A 21398-nucleotide genomic window follows, 5' to 3' on the forward strand; every position below is an offset into this window, starting at 1 on the left:
CCTGGCCTGGCCTGGCCTGGCCTGGCCTGGCCTGGCCTGGCCCTGGCCTGGCCTGGCCTGGCCTGGCCCTGGCCTGGCCTGGCCTGGCCTGGCCTGGCCTGGCCTGGCCTGGCCTGGCCTGGCCTGGCCTGGCCTGGCCTGGCCTGGCCTGGCCTGGCCTGGCCTGGCCTGGCCTGGCCTGGCCTGGCCTGGCCTGGCCTGGCCTGGCCTGGCCTGGCCTGGCCTGGCCTGGCCTGGCCTGGCCTGGCCTGGCCTGGCCTGGCCTGGCCTGGCCTGGCCTGGCCTGGCCTGGCCTGGCCTGGCCTGGCCTGGCCTGGCCTGGCCTGGCCTGGCCTGGCCTGGCCTGGCCTGGCCTGGCCTGGCCTGGCCTGGCCTGGCCTGGCCTGGCCTGGCCTGGCCTGGCCTGGCCTGGCCTGGCCTGGCCTGGCCTGGCCTGGCCTGGCCTGGCCTGGCCTGGCCTGGCCTGGCCTGGCCTGGCCTGGCCTGGCCTGGCCTGGCCTGGCCTGGCCTGGCCTGGCCTGGCCTGGCCTGGCCTGGCCTGGCCTGGCCTGGCCTGGCCTGGCCTGGCCTGGCCTGGCCTGGCCTGGCCTGGCCTGGCCTGGCCTGGCCTGGCCTGGCCTGGCCTGGCCTGGCCTGGCCTGGCCTGGCCCTGGCCTGGCCTGGCCTGGCCTGGCCTGGCCTGGCCTGGCCTGGCCTGGCCTGGCCTGGCCTGGCCTGGCCTGGCCTGGCCTGGCCTGGCCTGGCCTGGCCTGGCCTGGCCTGGCCTGGCCTGGCCTGGCCTGGCCTGGCCTGGCCTGGCCTGGCCTGGCCTGGCCTGGCCTGGCCTGGCCTGGCCTGGCCTGGCCCTGGCCTGGCCTGGCCTGGCCTGGCCTGGCCTGGCCTGGCCTGGCCTGGCCTGGCCTGGCCTGGCCTGGCCTGGCCTGGCCTGGCCTGGCCTGGCCTGGCCTGGCCTGGCCTGGCCTGGCCTGGCCTGGCCTGGCCTGGCCTGGCCTGGCCTGGCCTGGCCTGGCCTGGCCTGGCCTGGCCTGGCCTGGCCTGGCCTGGCCTGGCCTGGCCTGGCCTGGCCTGGCCTGGCCTGGCCTGGCCTGGCCTGGCCTGGCCTGGCCTGGCCTGGCCTGGCCTGGCCTGGCCTGGCCTGGCCTGGCCTGGCCTGGCCTGGCCTGGCCTGGCCTGGCCTGGCCTGGCCTGGCCTGGCCTGGCCTGGCCTGGCCTGGCCTGGCCTGGCCTGGCCTGGCCTGGCCTGGCCTGGCCTGGCCTGGCCTGGCCTGGCCTGGCCTGGCCTGGCCTGGCCTGGCCTGGCCTGGCCTGGCCTGGCCTGGCCTGGCCTGGCCTGGCCTGGCCTGGCCTGGCCTGGCCTGGCCTGGCCTGGCCTGGCCTGGCCTGGCCTGGCCTGGCCTGGCCTGGCCTGGCCTGGCCTGGCCTGGCCTGGCCTGGCCTGGCCTGGCCTGGCCTGGCCTGGCCTGGCCTGGCCTGGCCTGGCCTGGCCTGGCCTGGCCTGGCCTGGCCTGGCCTGGCCTGGCCTGGCCTGGCCTGGCCTGGCCTGGCCTGGCCTGGCCTGGCCTGGCCTGGCCTGGCCTGGCCTGGCCTGGCCTGGCCCTGGCCTGGCCTGGCCTGGCCTGGCCTGGCCTGGCCTGGCCTGGCCTGGCCTGGCCTGGCCTGGCCTGGCCTGGCCTGGCCTGGCCTGGCCTGGCCTGGCCTGGCCTGGCCTGGCCTGGCCTGGCCTGGCCTGGCCTGGCCTGGCCTGGCCTGGCCTGGCCTGGCCTGGCCTGGCCTGGCCTGGCCTGGCCTGGCCTGGCCTGGCCTGGCCTGGCCTGGCCTGGCCTGGCCTGGCCTGGCCTGGCCTGGCCTGGCCTGGCCTGGCCTGGCCTGGCCTGGCCTGGCCTGGCCTGGCCTGGCCTGGCCTGGCCTGGCCTGGCCTGGCCTGGCCTGGCCTGGCCTGGCCTGGCCTGGCCTGGCCTGGCCTGGCCTGGCCTGGCCTGGCCTGGCCTGGCCTGGCCTGGCCTGGCCTGGCCTGGCCTGGCCTGGCCTGGCCTGGCCTGGCCTGGCCTGGCCTGGCCTGGCCTGGCCTGGCCTGGCCTGGCCTGGCCTGGCCTGGCCTGGCCTGGCCTGGCCTGGCCTGGCCTGGCCTGGCCTGGCCTGGCCTGGCCTGGCCTGGCCTGGCCTGGCCTGGCCTGGCCTGGCCTGGCCTGGCCTGGCCTGGCCTGGCCTGGCCCTGGCCTGGCCTGGCCTGGCCTGGCCTGGCCTGGCCTGGCCTGGCCTGGCCTGGCCTGGCCTGGCCTGGCCTGGCCTGGCCTGGCCTGGCCTGGCCTGGCCTGGCCTGGCCTGGCCTGGCCTGGCCTGGCCTGGCCTGGCCTGGCCTGGCCTGGCCTGGCCTGGCCTGGCCTGGCCTGGCCTGGCCCTGGCCTGGCCTGGCCTGGCCTGGCCTGGCCTGGCCTGGCCTGGCCTGGCCTGGCCTGGCCTGGCCTGGCCTGGCCTGGCCTGGCCTGGCCTGGCCTGGCCTGGCCTGGCCTGGCCTGGCCTGGCCTGGCCTGGCCTGGCCTGGCCTGGCCTGGCCTGGCCTGGCCTGGCCTGGCCTGGCCTGGCCTGGCCTGGCCTGGCCTGGCCTGGCCTGGCCTGGCCTGGCCTGGCCTGGCCTGGCCTGGCCTGGCCTGGCCTGGCCTGGCCTGGCCTGGCCTGGCCTGGCCTGGCCTGGCCTGGCCTGGCCTGGCCTGGCCTGGCCTGGCCTGGCCTGGCCTGGCCTGGCCTGGCCTGGCCTGGCCTGGCCTGGCCTGGCCTGGCCTGGCCTGGCCTGGCCTGGCCTGGCCTGGCCTGGCCTGGCCTGGCCTGGCCTGGCCTGGCCTGGCCTGGCCTGGCCTGGCCTGGCCTGGCCTGGCCTGGCCTGGCCTGGCCTGGCCTGGCCTGGCCTGGCCTAGCCTGGCCTGGCCTAGCCTGGCCTGGCCTGGCCTGGCCTGGCCTGGCCTGGCCTGGCCTGGCCTGGCCTGGCCTGGCCTGGCCTGGCCTGGCCTGGCCTGGCCTGGCCTGGCCTGGCCTGGCCTGGCCTGGCCTAACCTAACTCCCTAACCTAACCTAACTCCCTAACCTAACCTAACTCCCTAACCTAACCTAACTCCCTAACCTAACCTAACTCCCTAACCTAACCTAACTCCCTAACCTAACCTAACTCCCTAACCTAACCTAACTCCCTAACCTAACCTAACTCCCTAACCTAACCTAACTCCCTAACCTAACCTAACTCCCTAACCTAACCTAACTCCCTAACCTAACCTAACTCCCTAACCTAACCTAACTCCCTAACCTAACCTAACTCCCTAACCTAACCTAACTCCCTAACCTAACCTAACTCCCTAACCTAACCTAACTCCCTAACCTAACCTAACTCCCTAACCTAACCTAACTCCCTAACCTAACCTAACTCCCTAACCTAACCTAACTCCCTAACCTAACCTAACTCCCTAACCCCCTGAGCGAAAGCAGCTCACGAACCTTCCCTCCCCTAATAAGATGCGGAGATTTCGTATGCATAGTTATGAAAAGTCACGAAAAAGAGAAATAACAATTAACAATTACTTATCTGCGTCTGCTTTGCTCAGTTAAAGGTTCGTGATTCCAGTTGAAGAATTGTTTTATTCTGATCGCTTGTGCACCATTGATTCCATATTGGTATTCTTTTGTCGTTCCAATTGATATTCTTCTGCCGATTAGTTCATTGTTGATAGTGATATATATCAATTCCATAGCAAACACCCGGCAGTGGTCATGTAGGCAATATTTTACCCCAAACGCATTTCGAATTCATTGGAGAAATCGAGGCGCGAGCACTGCCGGGCTTAAATGTTATCCACTTTGTTTACTACGTTATGATATTTCATAGTCAACAAAACAATCAGCAGACAATATCATTTGGAATACGACAAAGAACCATTTGTTTGATCCAAAGCCAAAAAATATTCGGATAATTCCACGTTGATTGTTGATAACCACAAACAAAAAGCGAGTGATGAAATGTAAACAATATGCGCAGTGTGCATTTTTTTGGGGAATGATTTTGCACTTTTCAAAAATTATGTCCGAAAAAAATGAGTCGATGATGAAATGCGATTGCTGAACACAAAAGGGAAAATTTAGAAAAAAACTTTTTTTTAGAAAACTCATTTCGAATTTCCAATTGTCAACAAACATTTATTCGAGTCACAATTAGACTTATTTGTAACAAAATAATTTCATCGTCTTTATTTTTTGGGGAATGATTTTTCATTTTTTAGAAAACTTTACTCAAAACAAATTGAAACTGAATCGATGATGAAATGATCGACATCAAAAGGAAAATTTACAAAAACTTTTTTTGGGAAAACTTATCAATAAACTTCTAATTAATAAACATTCATTGATTCGTATCACAATTAATTAGTCCAATTCGTAACAGAATAATCACACAAAAAAGAATTCTTAATTCGATGCATAACATAAACAAGTTTCATTTCATCATCACTCTGACAACGTGCTCACAGCACAAAGTCAAGTTCACAATTGACAATTTCCTTTTCAACATGCGCTTTTCAATTGAGAAGCAAGCAAGTTGTTTGAGCTTTTTGACGTTGTTCATAAACGACAGGATGATCAAAGCAATGAATTTTTGAAAATTATTAAGCATTCATTCATTTATTCGTATTCATTTGCTGTTTGAAATTGAAATTAAAAAAATTAATCAATTTACATTGCACACAATGTCAAGTCAATGGAAAACCTCACTATTAAATCATCAGAAGCATTATTCTCAAAAGAATTGATATAAAAATGTCGATTGTGCTGCCATCCTTTGATAGATCTTTCACCCATTGGAAATGCAACAAGTTCCATAAACTTCCGTAAACTGAACATTATTTCTCGTTGGAAATACACCATATCCCATTGAAAATACATCATGTCCCATAGACTTTACATTGTGAATCAATGATGAATTCTGCAAGTTCGTTCCTGTTCTCCTATTACAATTAATTTTTCTATAACACACGCATCTTCCTTTGGAAATACAATGCCAACTGTACGGACTGAATGACCAGTGATCAATTCATTGATCAGAATTGCTGTCAGAAATTATGGAGCATTTGAATTAGTAAATAAGCATTGTTAGATTGATAGGTCGAAGGCCATAATAATTTGTTTAGTTTGATTTGTTTGGAATGTTCTCATTGCAATACAAACAAACACTGTTTTCATCGACTATTCACAACATCAACATCAAATATGATGTTTAAACATTTCATTTCGTTTGTTGGCTTTCTTCGCAAAATATTACACCACACTTGGAAGTAGCTTTTCCATTTTAAGCAAACAAATGTTCTTTCTCTTCTCTCTCGTCTCCCGCTTTCCTTCTTCAAAGTTCTCTTTTTGTTCAATGAACGCCTACACTTTTTTCCGAATTTGTCTTAAAAATAAAACCCAATGTCTAAGCATCAGTGGAAAGTCGAAATGATTCGTTCATTCATTCATTCATTCATTCATTCGGCATCGTTGTAAGCACAAAATCGTTGAAATCATTTTCCTCATCAAACCAAGAATTTGTTTTTTGTTTTGCTAAAAATACCAAAAAGTTCATCAAAAGTTCTGTTTGTTTCTGCAGCCTTTGACCTTTTTGATTTGATCACTAAAAACACAATGTTAACACATGGTCTACTCAATGATGGCTCTTGGGAGCTAAGAATTTTTGTCACCGATCTTAAAATTGAAAAAAGACTTCGTGCTAAAGGTGACTGGCACATTGGTGGTTTAATATTGAAACTTGTTGAAGAACTCGGTAAGTAGTTTTTTCGAACCAAAATTCCTTTGATCCAAATTCATAGCAATTTTCAAGTTTTGCTTGCCATCTTTGGCTAATCGAATCAATGTAATAATGTAGGCAGGCAGCAGCCAACAATTTCACCACCATATTTGGCAATGTGCGCGCCCAAGCTGTAGTGATTTTCATGTTTGAAAAACAGGATGATTTTTGAATCTTTATTTCTCACCTCACCCCACCCTAATTAGATGTGGCAGCTGATTGGTCTGATCATGCATTATGGTGGCCAATGAAAAATCAATGGCTAAAACGTACCCGCACAACATTGGATCAGGCCGGTATCCAAGCCGATACCTTATTGCATTTCACACCCATGCATAAAAATCTTCGTGTTCAATTGCCCGATCTTCGTTATGTTGATTCACGGGTTGATTTTTCAATACCGACATTCAACGCTGTCGTTCAACTTTGTGATGACCTGGGCATTCGTCACCCAGAAGAATTATCCTTTTCGCGACCACTGATAATGGCGCATTTGAAACAAAACTATCCCAATCTGGATATATCACCATTACAACGACAATTCGATCAGATTGGTCCCATTGCACAGAATGAAAATACATTGAATCAACAGACCAATGTTAGCACATTGACTCGTGCAATGAGTGCCCAGCCATTCGTTGATTTTGCACCATCATCCAATGCAAACGGACATACTGGTCCCATTGTTGCTACCGCTCGAAATCATCCGATCGAAAAGCCCAGTTATTTGTATCCAGTGGAAGCAGTCAAGCCAACATTGATGACAAGTCCGGTCACACCAAGTGCCGAAGGGAAAGCCACTCTGCTACGTCCAAAATCCTTGATTGAAAAAGCAAGACTCAACGCCGGCTGGTTGGATTCGAATCTTTCAATCTATGAACAAGGTGTTCGTGAATTTGATTTATTATTACTTCGTTTTAAATATTACAATTTTTATGATTTGAATCCCAAATTGGATGCTGTTCGCATCAATCAACTATACGAACAAGCAAAATGGTCATTGATCACCGAAGAATTAGATTGCACCGAAGAAGAAATGTTTCTATTCGCCGGACTTGAATTACAAATCAACATTTTGGCATTGAATCCGGATCCAAACGATCAATACTTGGAAGTGAATGATGATATTGATGCTGCATTGGATGAATTGCAATTAACATTAGAGGGATCATCCAATCCCATCCAATATTACTATCAACAATCAAACGGAGCATCATCAATCAACTATGCCGGCTATTCCGATATACCCGAGTTATCCGGATTCCTTCGATTCGCTAAACATAAATTATTCACATTGAAAAACTTCAAACGTTATTATTTCGTGTTGAAAGATACTAATCTAAAATTATACAAGAGTATCGAAGACCGTCAAGGATCACCGGCATTCATCATCAATCTGAAAGGATGTGATATAACACCCGATTTGAATGTTACCCAAAACAAATATGGCTTCAAAATACACAATTATAATGATGATGGTAACACCAATGAATATTGGTTACGCTGCGAATCGGAAAAACAATATGCTGAATGGATAACGGCTTGTCGCTTAGCAACCAAAGGTCGTACAATGGCTGATGCCTCATATCGTACCGAAGTACAAACTACCAGAGATTTCCTCAAAAAACAACAATATTCTGGATCACCAGTCATGCCCACACAATCCAATCAAATTGCAATCAACCCTGATGATTATATTGCCATGAGATTTTTACGACGACGTGATCAACATGTAAGTTGGATTTGTTGTTGTGTGAATTGCCATGCTAACATGTTCCATTGTTGACTGTACATAGGTAACCAACAGAATCTATGAATCGCATGCAAATTTCAAATCAATGCCATCCTTACAATGTAAATTAAATTATATCCGAGCATGGCAGGCATTACCCAAATTCGGGCTTTCATTTTTTGTGGTCCATTTTCTGAATACCAAACGAGAGGTAAACAATCATCATCATGCATAATGATGCTCAGTAGTAACATTGTTTATTTGTGATTCTGATCTATTTTTATTGAAGGAAATCCTTGGCATCGCTCCAAATCGTCTAGTTCGTATTGATATGCATACTGGTGATACAATTCGTACATGGCCATATGCACGCATGAAGTCGTGGAACGTTAATTGGGAAATTAAAAAATTATGCGTCGAATTCGACAATGAAATGCTCGAATTCGAATGCCTGAGTGCCGATTGTAAGGTTCCCCATGAATTTATTGGCGGCTATATCTTCTTATCGATGCGTTCGAAAGAACATAACCAGACCTTGAATGAAAACCTATTCTTCAAATTGACCAGTGGTTGGATTTGAACAGACAACATCAATATACTCCCAATTCACCTCATTCAAAAAGAAATCGATCCATTTAATCATAAGTGAAATTGTTTCAATAATAAAAGCCAATTCATTTATCCTGATTTTAATGATTTTTCAGTTTCATCACCAGATGTCGAGGTATAAAATGGAATAGCGCATGTCAGATTCGAATAACATACTTTTTTCTCATCAATCTTATTCAATGCGGATATTTTGCTTCAATGATCATTTGATGATTCATTCGAATTTTTCTGAAATTCGGGTGAAAGCTATATAGAGAATGTAGAGAATAATAATGACAAGGTAGTGGCAGTCATCATCAACATGCTGTTGAATATCGTGTATCAATCGGAAAATGAGATTCTCATTACATTACATGGGAAATGACGCCCGGTTTTTTGGGTGAATTTCATGTTAATCAAATGAGAAGAAATCATGACACGCCTTAGCCACTACCATTATTCATTGATTCAACTGTTTAAAAGTGATTATTTTCCTTCATCATAATCATAATTATAATCATCATTACAATTCAACAACAATCATAATATACTATGCTTGGTTGGCTATCTTTTTTCGACTATAACTGTCTGGAAAAACTTGAATTTAGAATAATGCACAGATGTATCATTTTGTGGCCTTGGCTTGATATATCAAACAAACAAACATATAAATTCAATAAATTAAACTTGTTGGCATCACTTTAATGTCAGTTTATAATGATGATGATGATTTACTCTCAACCACCCAAGTCATTTTTTAATTAACACTGCATGAACAAACAATCAAATAATGACAAAACTTGTTAGTTTGATTGTCTTTTGTTTATTTGAAAATCTTAGCAAAAAACAAATTGATTCGAATGATAAACACGACTTGAGTGTGGGTGAGAGCCAAAAAGAAAAGGAACCATCTGGCTGGGTGATCCACAAACGAGGAAATTCCTATTCATTTTCAATTTCCGATTTCAGACAAAAGGTTAATCAAATTTATTTTCAATTTATTCTGATGTTTGACATGTCAGATTAAAATGATGGCCAATAATAACAATACAACAAAACCGGACGGAAGCTTTTTTCCAACCCCAGAATCAACATAATAAAATTCAGCAATGACATAATTACGTTCATGTCAATGGCAATCGTGCCGACCATAAATACATCATATTCCAGGGTTTGGTTCATTCGAATAAAGCTGATTTCATTTTTTTGGTTTGTGGATACTGCATCAGCAAAAAGCAACAGTGCTAGCAACAACAACATTAGAGAGTAGTGGCACAGTAGTCACAAACAACAAAGATCCATTTATGCGGATCCGCCCGTTGAATATCCAAGTATCCGAGGATCTGCATCGTGCTAACAGCACAGTGAATGTTAAAGGTGAATCCAGTAGTGGTGGTGGTACTGAACACTGAACCAGAAAAAGCCTCCTCCTCCCCTCCTATTCGAGCGAAATATCCAAACATTTTGGCAAAAAAGTAAAAAATTCGGCATTTTCGGCTGTTTATATCATCATCTTGAGATTTGAATTGCATCAAAATTTCGAAAAAATTCATCCCTTTAAACTCTTCCGAAATTGAATTGTGTGTGGTTGTTTTTATCTTTTCACTTCGTTCGTTGATTCGATCCTTTCAAAACAAAACGAATAATGTTCCAGGTGACTTTGACTAGACCGAAAACACCTTTTTCAATTGAATAATTCAGCATCTGTTTACATTCATCATTTGTTCATTATGTTTTGAATTTAATTTTTGATAAAAAATCTGGTAAGTGTGTTATTCGATTGTCTGCATTGCTGTAAAATTGTCCACAATATCACCCAATTGATACATTGAACACACACACACACAGGCAAATTGTTATGGCAACCAACGAAAATATACCTGAATCATTTGCTACTATCATCATTGATTCATTCAATCAATCAATTTCAATACAAATTTTGTTAACCTTTTTCACTATTAGAATGAAGAAGTAAATATCATCAATTTTTGTTTTTATCGTCTGTCGCCATCATCAACGTTATCCACACAGCAAAAGAGAGAATTCAAAAATCAACGTTGTCGCCTTCATCACACACTTTGCTTCTTCGGGTGTGGTTATATATGATATGCATTGCATACAACCATCCATCCATCCAACCAACCATCCAACAACAACAACATTAACCACTAAAATATATCACATTAGAGATATCATTATTATTTGGGTAAATAATCAAAACCAATAGTATCAATATCGCGCCCTTATCCACGTCCCTTGCTTACTCTACATATCGAATGTTTTGAACACTCGATACAGTTAGCCAGCCTGATTAAAAAGACGACAGAAAAGAATGCCTTGTAAGAAATTTTCCTGAAAGAAAAATGATCCCCCGATCAAATCCAAGTTGATAATTTGATGTAAACAATTTTTCTATTTGAATCAATCAAATAATAACATTATCTTTATTGTCAGTGATATGTTTCAAGTGTATGCGATCAAATTATCACCCATAATCAATCAATATCGCCGGCGACACCTCTTTTTCATTGCTCAACATTGTGTGTGTGTGTCTGACATTCATCCTCATCATCTCCCAAATTAGTTTGTTGAAATAAATTGAAATAAATATTGTTTTTGTTTTTCTCTTCTGGCAATTAGGTACAAACATCATTTAAAATATTGTGTTCAACAAAAACTGTTCTCTTGTGTGTGGCAACATCCAAATCAACCAACGACAAATCCATTGGATGATTTTTTGAGACAAAAATATTATAGTGTTGTTGTGGTGAATATCCCTTCCTGCTGCAAAAATGACGACCGATATTTCCGTTCGTTATGATCCCATCACTCAGACAGAAATTACCGACGAATATGATGGCGGTAACAGTTCATCCAGACTGTTTGAACGTGCTCGTATCAAAGCTTTGGCAGGTAATTTATCTAAATGCACAAAAAGTTTTATTTTTCTAAAATGATATTTTCAAAACAGAGGAACGTGAATTGGTACAGAAAAAAACATTCACCAAATGGGTCAATTCCCATCTAGCACGTGCCAACATCAGAATCAACGACCTTTACACGGATCTAAGAGATGGAAAGAATCTCATCAAATTATTGGAAATATTATCCGGCGAACGTTTGCCGCGGCCAACCAAAGGCAAAATGCGTATCCATTGCTTGGAAAATGTTGATAAAGCATTACAGTTCTTGTTGAAAGAACAACGTGTTCATTTTGAGAATCTCGGCTCTCACGATATTGTTGACGGTAATCCTCGATTAACATTAGGTCTGATTTGGACCATAATATTACGATTTCAAATTCAAGATATCACTATTGAGGAAATTGATAATCAAGAAACTAAATCAGCTAAAGATGCTCTGCTGTTATGGTGTCAAATGAAAACGGCCGGCTACCACAGTGTTAATGTTCGCAATTTCACCACATCCTGGAAAGATGGTCTTGCATTCAATGCCCTCATTCACAAACATCGTCCTGATTTGATCAATTATGAAAAACTATCCAAAGCCAATCCGGTTCAAAATCTCAACAATGCATTCAATGTGGCCGAAGATAAACTTGGTCTAGTTAAATTATTGGACGCAGAGGATGTTTACACGGATAATCCGGATGAAAAATCCATCATTACCTATGTGGTGACTTATTACCATTATTTCTCCAAATGGAAAGCCGACACCGTACAAGGACGAAGAATTGGCAAAGTTATCGGCCAAACTATGGAAACGGAAAAAATGATCAACGAATACGAACGCCTAACAAGTGAATTAGTTAAATGGATTGAAATGAAAATCGAAACATTATCCGACAGACAATTTGCCAATTCATTGACCGGCGTGCAAAATGATTTGCAACAATTCAATACTTATCGTACGATCGAAAAACCACCTAAATTCGATGAAAAAGGCAATCTAGAGATACTGTTATTCACACTACAAAGTCAAATGCGTGCTAATAATCAAAAACCGTATACGCCACGTGAAGGCAAAATGATATCCGATATCAATAAGGCATGGGAGCTATTGGAAAAGGCTGAACATGAACGTGAACTTGCTTTGCGTGAAGAACTGATTCGACAAGAAAAATTAGAGCAATTAGCTGCTAGATTCGATCGTAAAGCCGGTATGCGTGAAACATGGTTGAACGAAAATCAACGTCTCGTTCTGCATGAAAACTTCGGCAATGATTTATCGGTTGTGGAAGCTGCAGCTAAAAAACATGAGGCTATCGAAACCGATATATCTGCCTACCAGGAACGTGTTCAAGCTGTCGTTCAGGTTGCAATGGAATTGGAATCGGAAAATTATTATGCCATCAATCGTATCAATACACGCAAAGATAATGTTCTACGTTTATGGACATATCTGCAGGAATTACTCAAAAATCGTCGTACACGTCTGGAAATGTGTTTGAATTTGCAGAAATCATTGCAAGAAGTCAATTATATCCAGGATTCTATCAACGAAATTAAAGGCCGCTTGCTCACCGATGATTACGGTAAACACTTGATGTCGGTCGAAGATTTGATACAGAAACATACTTTGATAGAAGCCGATATCAATGTGCTCAGTGAACGTGTTAATAGTGTTGCACAGAACCTTAAACAGATTCGCGATCAAGAAGGACCCGATGGATTCAAACCATGCGATCCACAATTGATCGATGATCGCTTGGGAGAATTAGAGGCAGCATTCACTGAACTATATCATCTGGCCGACACCAGACGACGTAAATTGGAAGAATCGAAAAAACTATGCCAATATTACTGGGATATGGCTGAAGAGGAGGCCTGGATCAAGGAAAAAGAACAGATTCTGTCGTCCAATGAAATCGGCCATGATGTCACTACCAATCAAATGTTGATCAGTAAAAATCGTGCGCTTGATGACGAGATTGCTGCCCATTATCAACAACTTCAAAATGCTGTCAATGCATGGTATGATTTTGCCAAAAGTGGTCATTATGGTGCCGACGATATCAAACAGCGCACGGATGAACTTCTAGCATCATGGGATAATCTCAAAGAATTGCAAGCTTTACGTAATATTGCCCTGCGTGATGGTAATGATTATCATCAATTCTTCACCGATGCCGATGATGTCGAAGCGTGGATGTTGGACTTTTCACGTTTGGTTTCGAGCAAAGATGTTGGCATCGATGAAGCCAGTGGCCAATCATTGTTGAAAAAGCATAACGATTGTTGTGAAGAATTGAAAAATTATTATGCCACCATCATGGCATTGAAACAGCAAGCAGATAATTTGGGAGACAATTACCGTAATCGTCCAGAGATTAGAAATCGTATCGATAAAATAGACCAGATGTACAATGATTTGAATGATGCTGCCGAACGACGACGACAAATGTTGACCGATGCTATCGATATGTATCGATTGATGAGCGAATCGGACGGTGTTGAACAATGGATCGTCGAAAAGGAGAAAATGCTCGATTCTATGGTACCCAGTCGTGATATGGAAGATATCGAAGTGATGAAGCATCGTTTCGATACTTTCGAACAAGAAATGAAAGCCAATGACCCGCGTATCGATTATGTTAATCGATTGGCCGGCCAATTGTATCAGGCCGGACATCCCAATTCCCGGGATATTGTTGACCGCAATAATCGTTTGGCCAACAGGTTTGTTTATCTCTATAATTGATAATTTGTTCAAAATAATAATAATCATTTGTTTTGTTTAGATGGAAACAACTTAAAAACAATGCAAACCGTAAAAAAGATGATATCGATGCATCACACGGGGTACAAACCTTCCATATTGAATGTCGAGAAACCATTTCGTGGATTGAGGAAAAAACCAAATTACTTCAATCGACCGAAGAACTTGGCAACGATTTGGCTGGCATCATGACATTACAACGACGATTGAGTGGAATGGAACGTGACCTGGCGGCTATATGTTCACAAATCGATAATCTTGAAAATGAAGCACAAAAGATTGAAGACCAACATCCAGAAGAAGCGGAAGAAATTCGCGAACGTATCACACAGATTTCGGCCGTATTCGAGCAGCTTAATCAATTGATCAAACAACGTGATGCTAAATTGGAAGAAGCCGGTGACCTACACCGTTTCCTACGCGATCTGGACCATTTCCAAACATGGCTCAAAAACACACAAACCGCTGTGGCATCCGAAGATACGCCCAATAATCTTATCGAAGCGGAAAAACTTCTCAATCAACATCAACAGATCAAAGAAGAAATCGATAACTATGCACCGGAATTCAAAAACATCATGGATTATGGCGATAAACTAACACAAGGACAAACTGATCACCAACACATGTTTCTACGCGAACGCCTCAAAGCATTACGGGATGGTTGGGACGAATTGCATAAAATGTGGGATAATCGACAGAAATTGTTGTCGGAAAGTTTGAATTCGCAGCTATTCCTACGAGATTCAAAACAGGTGGAAGTTTTATTGAATCAACAGGAACATTATCTGGGTAAAGATGAAACACCAGCAAACCTTGAGCAGGCAGAAGAAATGCTAAAACGACATGAAGCATTCATGAATACACTGGATGCTAATGAAGAACGTGTTCGTAATGTACTGTTGTTCGCTAAACGTTTGACCGATGAAAATCATTTTGATTCGGACAAAATTCAGAAGAAAGCTGATAATATTCAACAAAGATTTGTCAATAATCGGGACAAATCCAAACAATTATGGCAAAAACTGCAGGATATGTATAAACTACAACAATTCCTGCAGAATTGCGATGAACTCAATGAATGGATTCAGGAAAAATATATTATTGCACAGGATGAAACTTATCGAAGTGCTAAAACTATCCACAGTAAATGGACTAGACATCAGGCGTTTGAAGCAGAAATCGCTGCCAATAAAGATCGACTATATCAGATACAGAAACAAGCACAGGATCTGTTGGGTGATAAACCCGAAATGAAGAAGATGATCGACGATAAACTGAATGATTTGGATCAACAATTCGATACATTGGAAACAACTACCAACGATAAAGGACAAAAATTATTCGATGCGAAACGTCCAGTTCTCTATGAACAAACTTGTGATGATATTGACTCATGGCTGACCGATATCGAAAACCAAGTGCTAACCGCTGAAACTGGTCAAGATTTAACCAGTGTTAATCTCAGTCTGCAGAAACAACAGATGATTGAAAATCAATTGGCACTCAAAGCCAAACAAGTCAATGAATTGGAATCACAGGTTATGGCACTGAAAAAGATTGATCCAGCCAAAACCGATGAATTGAAAGCGAAAAAATCCTACGTGGAAGATAAATTTAACCGTCTGCAACAACCATTGCACGAACGTAAACAACAACTGTTGAAAAAGAAAGAAGCCTATCAATTCCGTCGTGATGTTGAGGATGAAAAAATGTGGATTCAGGAAAAATTGCCACTGGCACGCAGTACCGACTATGGCAATAGTCTATTCAGTGTGCAGATGTTGATCAAAAAGAATCAGTCATTACGCACCGAAATCGATAACCACGAACCAAGAATATTCAACATTATCGATAATGGTCGCAAATTGATCGGCGAAGGACATGAAGATTCGCCCGAATTCGCTCGGTTAATTGATGAGCTGAATAAACTGTGGGAGGAACTGAAAAATTCAATGGATGTTCGTAAGAATAAATTGTTGGAGTCGGAAAAAGCGCAGCAATTCTATTTCGATGCTAACGAAGCTGAGTCTTGGATGAGTGAACAAGAACTGTATATGATGGTGGAAGATCGTGGCAAAGATGAATTTACTACGCAAAACCTGATTAAAAAACATGAATCACTGGAAAACGCTGTCGATGATTATGCTGCCACCATCAAACAACTTGGTGAAACAGCAATGACATTGACGAAAGCCGGACACCCAGAAAGTGATCAAATCGCCATTCGACAATCGCAAGTTGAAAAATTATATGCCGGTCTTAAAGACCTAGCCCAAGAACGACGATCCAAACTTGAAGAATCACTGCGATTCTGTGGACTGAAACGAGAATTCGATGATCTTCTCCAATGGATCAACGAAAAAGAAGTGGTGGCCGGTTCACATGAATTGGGACAGGATTTCGACCAGGTTACTATGCTCCGGGAACGATTCAATCAATTTGCCAGAGAAACGGAAAATGTCGGCAACGAACGTATCGCCGAAGCAAATGAAAATGCCGATAATCTCATCAATTCGGGTCATGTTGATGGAGCTGTCATTGCCGAACTCAAAGATAATCTTAATGATTCCTATGCTGAGCTATTAGAACTGATGGAAACGCGCAAACAAATGTTGCTCAGTTCGTGGGAGTTGCATAAATTCTTTCATGACTGTAAAGACATTCTGGGCAGAATTTCTGAAAAATCCAATTCAATGTCCGATGAATTGGGTCGTGATGCTGTTTCGGTGTCGAATCTATTACGAAAACATCAGAACTTTGAACATGATCTTCAAACACTCAAATCGGCTGTGCATCAGATAACGGATGAATCGAAAAAACTGCAAGTTCTTTACGCTGGGGATCGTGCTAATGAAATCATTTCACGCGAGCAAGAAGTGGTCAATGCTTGGAATCGAATGCTTACCGATTGTGATCTAAGACGACGTAAATTGGAGGATACCGGAGATTTATTCAAATTCTTCAATATGGTTCGCGATCTCATTCTTTGGATGGACGACATTGTCAGACAAATGAATTCGAGCGACAAACCACGCGATGTCTCCGGTGTGGAATTGTTGATGAACAACCATCAAAGTTTGAAATCGGAAATCGATGCACGCAATGATAATTTCACCAATTGCTTCAATTTGGGCAACGAATTGTTGAGCAGAAACCACTATGCATCGAAAGAAATAAGCGAAAAATTGACAACACTCCAGAACCAACGATCTGCATTGAAGAATCGTTGGGAAGAACGGTGGGATCATTTACAATTGATATTGGAGGTTTATCAATTCGCCAGAGATGCAGCTGTAGCGGAAGCATGGCTCATCGCTCAAGAACCTTATCTCTTAAGTCAAGAATTGGGCGTAAGTTTTTATCGTAAAATCGTTTTTCAAAATTGATAATCATTTTTGTTTTGATAAACATAGCACACGATCGATGAAGTTGAACAATTGATCAAGAAACATGAAGCATTCGAAAAATCGGCATCCGCACAAGAAGAGCGTTTTGTTGCTTTGGAACGATTGACAACGGTAATTATTTCTCATTTCCACATAGAACCTGTCTAATCTTTTCAAAAATCCGCTACATCAGTTTGAATTGCGAGAATATCAAAAACAAGAAGAAAAAGAACGTAAAATGAAAGATAAACCGATCGAAGCATCAGCCACTGCCAAACAACAGCCAATGGCAGAAATGACCGACACTGGCGCTGCTAAAAAGTATGTCTCTTCACCTCTAATCAATTTTCAAACTTTTTTCAAACATTTTTTTCCTGAATTCCCAATAGACCTGAATCACCCAAAGCTGCCCGTGAAGATGGCGGCCGTGATGAAAAATCCGAAGGTAGGTCCAGTTTGGTTTGATTCTCCATTGTATTTTGCATGTGTTTGATTTACATATTTGCATTTCATATTCCCCGATTTGCATGGAAACCAAAAAACTCCCTTTTATTTGAATGAAGAACGTTTGCATGAATCCCGCATTGATGATAAAGATGTTGTTGAACAGGAGGAAAAAGTTGCACAACCCGGTAGTAAGTATTGGCAGTAATTTCAACCAAAAACCAACATAATGTCGTTTTAGTGCATGTTTTGAAAATTCTAACCACTTTTTTTCAATTTTTACCCTGTAATTTTGATTATAAAGCACCAAAAATGAAAAAAGGTTCCAAAACTTCTTTTGGATCTTTGCGTCGCAAAATATCTAGTGCTTCCTCTAGTAAACAAAGTCATTCCGAAGATAATGGTACTAGTTATTCATTCATTTTAGTCTCAAGTTTTTCGCATGATGATTGTCATTATTAATGATTTTTTCACTCTTTCTCTCTATAGCTGATTCGGATGATATCATCATGGAAGGCGTTTTGAACCGTAAACATGAATGGGAAAGCACCACAAAACGAGCATCCAACAGGTAAGTTATCTATTAAATTAGAAAAAATCTAATTGATTTTCTCTGTGCAGATCTTGGGACAAAATCTATGTTGTGATGAAGAAAGGTCAACTTTTATTCTACAAAGATCAAAAACATTCGAAAAGTGAGCCGGAAAAATACTACAAAGGTGAACCAGCTATTCAATTGGACGATGTTCAGGTGGAAATAGCATCGAATTATACGAAAAAGAAATATGTTTTCCGTTTGAAATTATCGAATGGTGCTGAATATCTATTCCAGGCTAAAGACGATGGCGAAATGGAATGTTGGTTGAACACCATCAATTCGACCATTCGAAGTCAACAGGCTCCATCACCAGGGCCATCCCGATCACAAACCATGCCCGCTAAAGGTGCCGTCGATCCATCCAAAACGAAAGAAGCCGAATCGCGTAAATCCGGTGCCGGCGGTAGCGGTATTTTCACATTGAAGAAGAAATAATTTTCATCTCCTGCCTCCCTCACCATTTGCACACTCGAGCAACTACTATTTTTCTAATTAATCAGATCGAATTATTGATTGATGTTTTAGTCAACAACACACTTACTATAGACTTTTGTTCAATTTCGGTAGCTAATATTCTTTGTATCGACACTACTGGCAATGTTTTTTTGACGTTTTAAATGATTAATCCTTTTAGATTCTTGATGTTTTTTTTCACCCAGATTTCACCCCGACCCTCATCAACACTACAAAACATACATTTGTCGCGTATTTCGAAAAATATTAACACCACTGCCTCTATATGTAACTTTTTTTGAAAACATAATTCAAATAGTCTCAAAACAAGTTTTTATCAAATTCATTTCCATTCATACAGACATCACCCGCAAAAAGCCCCAAAACCGAGACTGATGACAGCATTTTTTTGGTCGTTGTTGTTTTTTCTGCTAAAAAATGCTATTTAATAATGACATCGAATGAATGAATGAAAAATATTAAATCCATCATTTTCTTTATAAATTTTTCTGTTTATAATACTTGTCCATGAGGTAAGATTCATTACTAATGTTACCGGAAAAAATTGGATTATTTGGATAATTTTGCATTTTTGCTGTTGTCACCATTGATGGCATTATTATCATCGATAACGTAGATATTGGCATCATGCATATCGTTTTCTTCATTCAGCTCGGCAATCAATGTGTCGAATTTCATTTTATCCTGATTCTGGAGGAAATAATTCTTAATCTGCACTTCACTTTTGGTCCCGATTATATCGGCGATAACTTTGAAATCTTTTCCATGATCCCGAATGGCCTGTGTCATCAAAAGTATTTCATCGTTGGTCCACCGAGAAATGATACGATTATTGTTATTCTGTCAAATTAAAAATAAATAAATTTTCAATCAAACACTCACTTCAACAATTCAATTGACACTTACATTCAGCAATGATAAATCGGGCAATTCCCCTAAGGCTGATTTTTTCGCCTCATTTTCCTGTTTTAGGTGACAGATTTTTTCCATCAACGTTTCGATTTCTTTATCATATGATTCAAGAACTTTGCATGATGATCCGGTCAACCGTTCTTTCACAATTTCCTTCAACATCATTTCGTCCATGTTCATCGAGTTGAACAGTTTTCCGAATTTGGAAATTTCATTATTCATCGAATTCGCATCATTCGATTTGCAATGGTTACTTTTGCGTTTAGTGTAGCATATCTTGCAGAGTAATCCATACTTGGTATTATAATATTGTTGGGCATTTTTGTTCATGCATTGACAACATTCCTTCCGATCCATCAATGCTGGTTGCTGCTGTTGTTGTTGATCTTTGGATGTTGATGCCATCATGGTCATATGATTGTTTGATGAATGTTCTTCACTGCCGCCATAATCCATTGTCGAACTATCGTCTGGACTTTCATCTTTGGATTGGGAATTACTTTTTCGCACCTGTTTATCCACATAGCTATTACGATTTTTGTTCTTTTTGGTGGTATAGTAATGTTTGATGATGCTGGATAACTTTTTATCCGGCAACAATTGATTGATCTTATGGAAACTTTTATTATGGAATTGATATGCCTGATCGAACAATGCACGATCTTCCATTGTCCATTCATCCGGATATGGTGCATAGTTGGGCAGATCGGCCAATGCACACTGCATATCGAAGTCATGCCAAAACAATATTCCAAGTGCCTGTTCCTCGTTGTATTTGTATTTGTCATTTGCCAATTTCACATAATCCGATACTGTCTCAAATCAAACATTATAACATTATTCTATTTCAACAAAACAAATCCTTACAGTCATCTTCATCCAGATTATGATAAGGCGTCCAAACCAATACAGCTTTCTCAGCATAATCTCTCGATGCTTCATACGAAAACAAATCAGATCTGATAATTTATTCAATCACGATTCTTACCTGGTTTCGATTGGAATGAATCGGAAATTTCAGCCTGATATTCATGACCAACCCGAACACTTTGTTCGGAATCCGAATCGCTATTGATATCGCTGGAACAACTGGTACCACCACCACTGGCACCACTGCTCATTGTATTCGAAACATTAGCCTGGTTCAATGTTCGTGTACGACGATTTGTATTTGAGTTCGATCCACTATAGGATGATATCGATTCACTGTTATTACGTTCGGCAACAACCATTCTGTTTGAATCGCGATTTTGATATTTTTGCCAATTGTATCAAATCTTTGTTCAAACAATAAACAACTTCAAAACGACGATCCGCTTACTTCGACAAACAAATAGTCCGTCTATTTCGACCCAATCGATTCGATCAGAGTCGATCAAAATAGAAAAAATTTTTCTCAAATAAAAAACATTAATTTAGCAAAATTGTTTAATTAAAAAATTTTATTGAGACTAACAGAAAATCTATTGTTAATAACATTTATTCAAATAGAACCCAATCAATCATTTTTGCATTCCGCCTTCAATACTCGTTCGGCCATAAAGATCTGTACGGCCCTTGAACGTATTATACCGTTCAAGACTCATCATATGATATTTCCATCCAAAATGACCAACAACAGCTATCACTATGCCGACGGCCAAATGACGTTGCCATATTTTTGGGAAAATGCGTTGAGGTTGCTTATAGAATACAGGGCCGCCAGCCATAATTATAGTTCAAGAAGAGTTTTGTGCTTTTTTCCTCTTATATTCTTGGGTACGA

The 21398-nt window shown here is 43.1% G+C and overlaps 3 protein-coding genes across 6 annotated transcripts; 2 read left to right on the forward strand and 1 right to left on the reverse strand.

The window, feature by feature from the left end:
• The first annotated feature begins 5484 nt into the window (after positions 1-5484).
• On the forward strand, positions 5485-8237 carry LOC113795848 (unc-112-related protein-like). Its single transcript, XM_027346074.2, has 4 exons — positions 5485-5794; positions 6025-7550; positions 7615-7761; positions 7840-8237. Exons 1-4 carry the CDS (start codon positions 5656-5658, stop codon positions 8128-8130), a joined length of 2103 nt encoding a protein of 700 aa, XP_027201875.2. The 5' UTR covers positions 5485-5655; the 3' UTR covers positions 8131-8237.
• Positions 8238-9688: 1451 nt separating this feature from the next.
• beta-Spec (spectrin beta chain) lies at positions 9689-19205 on the forward strand. 4 transcript variants are annotated; one of them, XM_027346067.2, is made up of 11 exons: positions 9689-9901; positions 10779-11051; positions 11110-13777; positions 13840-17170; positions 17234-17338; positions 17400-17527; positions 17596-17651; positions 17770-17841; positions 17955-18053; positions 18140-18221; positions 18272-19205. In XM_027346067.2, exons 2-11 carry the CDS (start codon positions 10931-10933, stop codon positions 18681-18683), a joined length of 7074 nt encoding a protein of 2357 aa, XP_027201868.2. In that variant the 5' UTR covers positions 9689-9901; positions 10779-10930; the 3' UTR covers positions 18684-19205. The 4 variants fall into 4 exon arrangements, with proteins under 4 accessions (XP_027201868.2, XP_075677428.1, XP_075677429.1 ...); XM_075821313.1 differs by lacking the exon at positions 9689-9901 and adding an exon at positions 10143-10344; XM_075821314.1 differs by lacking the exons at positions 9689-9901; positions 17955-18053 and having other exon boundaries at positions 10368-11051.
• On the reverse strand, positions 19168-20995 carry LOC113795851 (REST corepressor 1-like). The gene is made up of 4 exons (XM_027346077.2): positions 20623-20995; positions 20502-20570; positions 19629-20446; positions 19168-19562 (listed from the first exon to the last, which is right to left on the reverse strand). The coding sequence occupies exons 1-4, from the start codon at positions 20864-20866 to the stop codon at positions 19272-19274; spliced, it is 1422 nt and encodes a 473-aa protein (XP_027201878.2). The 5' UTR covers positions 20867-20995; the 3' UTR covers positions 19168-19271.
• Positions 20996-21398: the final 403 nt, after the last annotated feature.

Source organism: Dermatophagoides pteronyssinus, unplaced genomic scaffold (genome assembly GCF_027571235.1).
Source record: "Dermatophagoides pteronyssinus isolate colony J.1.1.1.1 unplaced genomic scaffold, Derpt_VIB-CSIC_2022.12 sq0009, whole genome shotgun sequence".
In the NCBI taxonomy this organism is placed as follows: domain Eukaryota; kingdom Metazoa; phylum Arthropoda; class Arachnida; order Sarcoptiformes; family Pyroglyphidae; genus Dermatophagoides; species Dermatophagoides pteronyssinus.